Source organism: Metopolophium dirhodum, chromosome 8, assembly GCF_019925205.1.
Source record: "Metopolophium dirhodum isolate CAU chromosome 8, ASM1992520v1, whole genome shotgun sequence".
NCBI classification, from domain to species: Eukaryota; Metazoa; Arthropoda; class Insecta; order Hemiptera; family Aphididae; genus Metopolophium; species Metopolophium dirhodum.
The window spans coordinates 27,848,247-27,856,275 of NC_083567.1; the positions used below are offsets into that span (position 1 = coordinate 27,848,247).

The 8,029-nt window shown below is 40.2% G+C and overlaps 1 protein-coding gene across 1 annotated transcript; it reads left to right on the forward strand.

Moving 5' to 3' along the window:
* Nucleotides 1-2,196: 2,196 nt before the first annotated feature.
* On the forward strand, nucleotides 2,197-7,374 carry LOC132951394 (uncharacterized). The gene has a single exon (XM_061023206.1). The coding sequence runs from the start codon at nucleotides 2,197-2,199 to the stop codon at nucleotides 7,372-7,374; it is 5,178 nt and encodes a 1,725-aa protein (XP_060879189.1).
* Nucleotides 7,375-8,029: the final 655 nt, after the last annotated feature.

Sequence of the window (8,029 nt, forward strand, 5' to 3'; positions counted from 1 at the left end):
AGAAAACAGTGTTTTCAAACTGCTTCTGTGTGCGAAAGGTGTCCGATCGGTATTATAATTTTTATCATACGAATGTAATATTATAATAGCCGATAAGATTTCTCTCTCGCTCTCACTCATTCACCTACTCTCTCCCTCTCACTCTCTCTCGCTTGTTCACACACTCTCTGCTCCTACTCACTTAGGGGAGCGTATCCACGGTGTCATTATAAACGGTATATTCGTCAATTCATCGTTATCTATATAATATAATAATATAGATATTAGATAATATCACCACGGTAGTCGACGTGTCAGTATATTGTTGTCATATTGTATACACAAAAGGCACTGAACTACTACCCCCTGCGTTATAATAACACAAAATATTATTTTTTTTAAACAAATGCATATAATTTTATTGTAATTGGTTTAAAAAATTTACTATATAACTGTAAATTAAATTATAACTTTATAAGTGACCTGAGCGCTAGAAGGTGAAAAGGGTTTCTAACTTTTTGAAGAAGAAGAATGTTTAATTGTACCAATTAAAATTGGTATTATATTATAAAAATTGTGATTATAATGTAAACTTCTATCAAATACTTTCAGAATCTATTTATTTATTATTTTTTTTTTTTTTTTGCTAAGCATACGGATAATTTTACTTTATGTATCGTGTGATCAGCTTGATATAATTATAATCACGGTAATTGTTCGCGCCGGCGGTAGCGTCGTAATAGTCCGTCCACACCGACCGATCACACACACACACACACACCGCAAGTTTTGTATTTATTATTTTTATGTCAATTGTGTCGTCCGTGAATTATTATGTAATAGATAAATGTAGATAATGAATTATGTAATGCAGCCGCCGACGGCTCGCTGTGTGGAAGCTTTAACACGGCCGCCGGAATCGTCAGTCTATCCCGTTACGCCAACGCCGAAATTACGCTAATCGCCGGCATTTTATTAGATACATTGTTGGCTCGAATAGCCAACAATATTATTATACTCTTTGTAGGCGCGAATCGCCGCCAGTGTCTTTTTATTATTATTGTAATAATTCATTGTGTATTATAGGCGCGAATCGCCACAAATATTATTATACTTTTTGTAGGCGCGAATCGCCGTCAGTGTCTGTTATTATTATTGTAATAATTCATTGTTTATATAGGCGCGAATCGCCACAAATATTATATAGTTAGCATCGGCTCTAATAGCCGTTTGCATATTTTATTATTTTGTTGGCATATACCGCAACGCTAATCGTCGGGTTATTTTAAACAGTATCATATTATAACTGTACTTAGTTATTGCTATTTAAATTATTGTCTGGCTTGAATAGCCAGTGAATTTATATTATTATTGTTGTGTGTCTATTATAAAACTATTATACAGGCAAGGGTAGCAGCTGGCCAGCCGTGCACCGTCCAAATTGTGAGTTATTATTTATTATTTATTATTATATCCTGTTGGGCCAGAAGGGCCACAATATTATTAGTCATATTTATACCTTTATGTTGCTGTGATTTTTTTTATATTCCTTGTGTCCACAAATAATTATTTATTTTGTGTACAATACAACAACCATTTTTACCAGCAACCGTGTTATCCATTATTAAATAGAGTTACCTTTCTGTCATTATTTTATAAGCTTACACACTATCACATCTACACACTCACACACCCACCACACACTAGCACTCTCTGGTCTTGCACGGCGAACCCGTCCACTTCCTTTGAGTCGCTATAACATATATACACACAAACACAAGTCGATCGGTGTGTGAACGTTGCGTACAAGTATTGCTGTACCGGGCGCACGAGCTATAATTGTATCGTTCCCGGCGCGATCATTTTGGTGACCTCGACGTGATTATCATATTATCTAAGAGTCACGCGTAACAAGTATTATCGTCGTTATATATGTCATAATTATAATTGCCGATTTATAACGTTTCGTACGCGATTATATTATATCAAGAATAGCAATATTTGAATGAAATAAGCTGAGTATTTGTGTTTTATTATATAAATGTCACAAAGAATTACTAATGCAAATCAATATCGGTTTAGAGTTATCAATTACTGTTACATATATCTTGATTCGCTTAATTAATTGAGATTCGCGATATATTACTGTATATTCGTTCCTTATTAATTCGTCGTAAATTCGTAAGTTTATCGGATCAAGATCGCATTATTGTCATTATGGTTCTCGATGAGGATAATGAGAAACAGATGATCTTATTAAGAAAAAAACGTGGAGTGGTGAAGGCCTCATTAACACGACTTCGTAATTTTGTAAAGGAATTTGATCACAATGAACAGTCAATCTCTCTCCTCGAGTTTCGTCAAGAAGAATTACCTAATATAAATAAAAAATTTGACGCAGTTCAATGTGAGATTGAGTTAATTACGGAAGAACCAGAGAAGGAAGAAGAAGAACGAGCATTATTTGAAAGGAACTACTTCGAAACAAGATCTCAAATGCAAGAAATCATCAACACCCGGAGCTCTTCAAGTACGGTAGGGCCAAATACATCGTTTGGATCGTCAAGTAATACAAACCGGGTTAGATTGGCACCTATACCTTTGCCCACATTTAACGGTGACATTGAAAACTGGGAGGCCTTTTATGATGTTTTTAGCGCGTTGGTTCACAATGATGAAGGGCTTACGTCAGTACAAAAATTATATTATTTAAGATCCTGTTTGAGTGGTCCAGCTTTAGATATCGTTAGTTCAATCCCGATGGTCGACGGAAATTATGAGGTGTTTACCGAACGGCTGAAGCAGAGATATGACAACAGAAGCCTCGTGATACAGACGCACATAAGAGCGCTTCTTGATGCACCTCGTGTAGATACCGCTACCATAGAAGCGTTACAATTACTACATTCACACATTGGAAGTCATGTAGCTGCGCTTAAGGCCTTAGGCCAACCAATAGAGCAGTGGGACGCATGGCTAGTTACCATTATTCTAAGGTGTCTTGACAAGAATACGGCACATGAGTGGCAGCTTCGACAAGAGGACTCGCAATTACCCAAGTACATAGACATAGAAAGGTTTTTAGCCAGAAGATGTATTGCATTTGAAAATTCAAACTCGGAAATACAGTCACGATCTCATAGTCAACCAATGGCAACAGGCCAACACCAATTAACTAGTAAACAAAGAAAGTCGGAGAAAACTACCAAAATGGCATTTTTAGTCACTGGAAGGGGTCAGACCACAAAATGTCCATGCTGTACCGGGTTGCATAGGATATATGCGTGTGACAAGTTTAAGGACTTGAGTATAAATGATCGTCTAAATATTATACGAGACACTCATTTATGTTTTAATTGTTTGTCCGCGTATCATACAACGAAAACATGCAAGTCAAACGGTTCATGTGGAGAGTGTGGGTTGAAGCATAATACTCTACTACATTTCTCAAAAAGTGTATCCGATGACCAGAAGGTTAGCAATACAAGTGAAGGAGAATCATCTGCAACTGGTGCGTTATCAGCTACCTTATGGTCATCAGGGAACCGTTATGCATTTTTAGCTACAGCACAAGTGATCGTCAAAAATACAAATGGAATGCAGTTCATATGTCGTGCCGTGTTAGACAGCGGCGCTCAAGTGAATTTTATATCTAAAAGGTTACAAAACGTACTTAAACTATCAGGAGAAAGGGTTGCATTGCCAGTGAGTGGAATCGGTTCAAGCAGAACACAATCGACTACAAGGGTAGACATCAAGGTTTGTTCCCGAGTATCACCATTCCAAGCGAACATATCATGTTACGTGTTACCATCAATTGTCAACACATTATCATCAAGTACAAGACCCTCAGACGGCTGGGGAATCAAAGAAAATATACTCTCACAGTTAGCTGACCCTCAGTTCGACCAAGCAGGTACCATCGATATGTTAATGGGTGCAGGAATATTTTTTGAGTTGTTAGAGTCAGAAAGGATTCCGCTTCAAACTGGTAATCTCACATTACAATCCACAAAATTAGGCTGGGTTATGACCGGAGAGTTTAACGTTAATTGCTTAGTGAGTATTGGAGCGTCATTAGAAGACGAATGGCGAACAATGAAAACAGATCAAGGATTGTTCGGTAGGTTATCCAAGGCCAATAAGCGTCATGTAGAAGAACAGGAAACGGTACGACATTTCGAAAAAACTGCCACCAGGAGAGCTGATGGTCGGTTTGTGCTCCGTCTACCTGTAAAACCAGAAGTTAGCCAACTAGGCGATAGCATATCTATGGCCATGTCACGCTTCATTAGCGTTGAAAGAAGATTATCACGAGATGAACAACTACGTACCGAGTATGTAAAATTCATGACACAATATTTAGAAATGGGTCACATGGAGGAAGTAATTGAAAACGAAATTCCAACATCAAGGCAATTTTACTTACCACACCACGCAGTGGTCAAAACGGCCAGTCTAACTACAAAGGTACGAGTAGTTTTCGACGCATCAGCTAAGAGCTCATCAGGACTATCTTTAAACGATGTCCTAATGTGTGGCCCGAGTATCCAAGAAGAATTGTTTTCGATCTTATGTCGGTTTAGAAGTCATCAGTTCGTTATCACTGCGGACGTAGAAAAAATGTTTCGACAGGTAGAGGTTGCAGAAGAAGACCGAAACTTGCAGCGTATCGTCTGGAGGTCAAACCCTAGTGAAGCGTTACGGACTTATAGACTGGGAAGAGTTGCATACGGTACAACTTCTGCTTCATTCATGACCACAAAATGTCTGTCAGTCCTATCAGAAGAATTCAACAGTCAGTTTCCCAATGCAGCTAAGGCAGTACGAACAGATTTCTACATGGATGACCTCCTGTCTGGTGCACAAACTGAGGAAGAGTGTTTACGTCTACAGAGGAATATTACTAGGATATTGAATTCAGCAAAAATGCCATTACGAAAATGGTGTTCAAACTCGCAGTCAGTACTCGAACATATCGACAACAAAAATGATGATGAGTTATTAGTGTTAGATTTGGGTGAAAATGACGTAATTAAATCGTTAGGCCTATGTTGGAAGCCAGTGGTAGACGTCTTTCAGTTCAACGTAGCGATTTCTGACAAGAACAGTGAAGCAACTAAGCGTAGTCTCCTGTCCGCTCTAAACAGTATATTTGACCCACTAGGATTCCTTGCTCCAGTGTTGGTAAAAGGAAAAATTTTTCTGCAGCAACTATGGCTCGTTAAAGCAGATTGGGATAGTTCATTGTCTGTTGAAATAAAACAAAAATGGTACAATTACTGGTCAGACCTCAGTACGCTTAAAACACTGGAAATTCCAAGAAAGGCAGTCGCATGTGCAGGATTAAGGACCGAGTTTCACGGCTTTTGTGATGCATCAGAAAATGCCTATGGTGCATGTATTTATGTACGGTGTAAACTGCCAAGCGGAGTATGGCAATCACGATTATTGTGCGCATCTACTCGGGTCGCCCCTCTCAAGGGAGCTACAATCCCTAGATTAGAATTGGGAGGAGCCCTAGTACTGGCTCAGTTAGCAATGAAGGTAGCCAAGTCATGGAAGGTTGACATACATAAATTTTACCTGTGGACCGATTCAACTATAGTGTTGGGATGGTTGAATAGCCAATCTAGTCGCTTGAAAACTTATGTGTCAAACCGTGTTGCACAGATTTTAGATATTACCAATACTGAGCAATGGTACTATGTGAGGACTTATGATAATCCAGCAGATGTGTTATCGAGGGGTGTGAAGGCGCAAGACTTGAAAGGCATCGAGTTGTGGTGGAGTGGACCAAAATGGCTATCTCATGAGCAAAATGGTTGGCGATTCGAACGAGTATCACTGCCAACTGGAGAAGAATTACCTGAGCAGAAAACCGTACGTTTCGTTCTTTTAACAGTGCCGTTACCAATGCGACTTGTTGATACATGCTCAAACTGGCAACGCCTACGTCGAGCAACTGCGTGGATTCTGCGGTTCATTGAATTCATAAAAACTAAACGCACCCCACAACTAGTACGCTATCTGACAGTTAAAGAGTTAATGGTTGCTGAACAGAGACTGATAACTTATGCTCAAAGGGAGGCCTTTCCGGAGGAGCATGAAGCATTAGCAAAAAATAAGGACATTCCTGGTCGAAGCAAGTTAAGGTCATTGAACATCGGTCTAAGGTATGGCATGATAGTAGTGGGTGGTCGTCTTGACAATGCCAATCTTTCACAAGACCAAAGACAACCAATAATTCTTCCATACAATCACAGAATTACACAGTTGATATTCTTAGATTATCACATGAAATTATTGCATTGTGGTCCTCAGTTATTATTAGCGGAAATCAGGCAGAGGTATTGGCCGCTGTCTGGTAGACTATTAGCGCGCTCAACAGTTCGAAGGTGCGTGAAGTGTGTACGGAGCAAACCGACCTTTCAAATTCCAATAATGGCGCCATTACCAAAGGAAAGAGTACAATGTTCACGTCCCTTCACGTACACGGGCGTGGATTTTGCAGGACCGTTAATCATCCGAAGCGGAATCAGGGGTCGATCAGGAACAAAGGCGTGGGTATCAATATTCGTGTGTTTTTCTACAAGAGCGGTTCATATAGAAGCAGTCGAGGACTTAACGAGCAAGGCTTTTATAGCGGCCTTAAGACGATTTGTTGCTAGACGAGGCAAACCCGCAGAACTGTGGAGCGATAACGGAACAAACTTCGTTGGAGCGAACAAGGAGTTGACCAAATATACTCAACATCTTGGCAGTCAGCTAGCAAATGAAGGGATCACCTGGCGCTTCAATCCCCCATCAGCCCCTCATTTTGGAGGGCTGTGGGAAGCAGCAGTTAAGAGCGCTAAACACCACTTGGCTAGGACTACTGGAGAGGCAAAGCTAACTCTAAGTGAGCTCAGTACACTGCTATGTCAAATTGAAGCCTGCCTCAATTCCCGACCATTGACACCTATGAGCAGCGATCCTAACGACTTCACCTCACTTACCCCAGCGCACTTCTTACTCGGTGCACCTGTAACGTCGTTCCCAGAACCTGATTTAAATGGCGAAGAACCACATGCAATGCGACGTTGGAAATTTGTACAACATCTTCTTCAAACTTTCTGGAAGCGATGGCACATGGAGTACCTACCCCAACTACAGGTCCGTGGAAAGTGGACATCAGGAAGCTCCAACCTAGCCATAGACGATTTAGTAATTGTCAAAGAAGACAACCTACCGCCCTTTAAGTGGCACTTAGCACGCGTTATAGAACTACATCTAGGTTGTGACGGTAACGTAAGGGTTGTGTCCGTACGTAACTCTTCCGGTAAAACAATGCGCCGTCCAGTCGCAAAACTTTGCAAGCTCCCAATCGATGCAGAGGAGGCTGTTGAAAAATAGATTTCTCAACGGGGGGGAGAATGTTCGCGCCGGCGGTAGCGTCGTAATAGTCCGTCCACACCGACCGATCACACACACACACACACACCGCAAGTTTTGTATTTATTATTTTTATGTCAATTGTGTCGTCCGTGAATTATTATGTAATAGATAAATGTAGATAATGAATTATGTAATGCAGCCGCCGACGGCTCGCTGTGTGGAAGCTTTAACACGGCCGCCGGAATCGTCAGTCTATCCCGTTACGCCAACGCCGAAATTACGCTAATCGCCGGCATTTTATTAGATACATTTTTGGCTCGAATAGCCAACAATATTATTATACTCTTTGTAGGCGCGAATCGCCGCCAGTGTCTTTTTATTATTATTGTAATAATTCATTGTGTATTATAGGCGCGAATCGCCACAAATATTATTATACTTTTTGTAGGCGCGAATCGCCGTCAGTGTCTGTTATTATTATTGTAATAATTCATTGTTTATATAGGCGCGAATCGCCACAAATATTATATAGTTAGCATCGGCTCTAATAGCCGTTTGCATATTTTATTATTTTGTTGGCATATACCGCAACGCTAATCGTCGGGTTATTTTAAACAGTATCATATTATAACTGTACTTAGTTATTGCTATTTAAATTATTGTCTGGCTTGAA

Excerpts from the sequence above, each read along its gene's own strand:
- LOC132951394 (XM_061023206.1), top strand. The coding sequence starts at position 2,197 with ATGGTTCTCGATGAGGATAATGAGAAACAGATGATCTTATTAAGAAAA.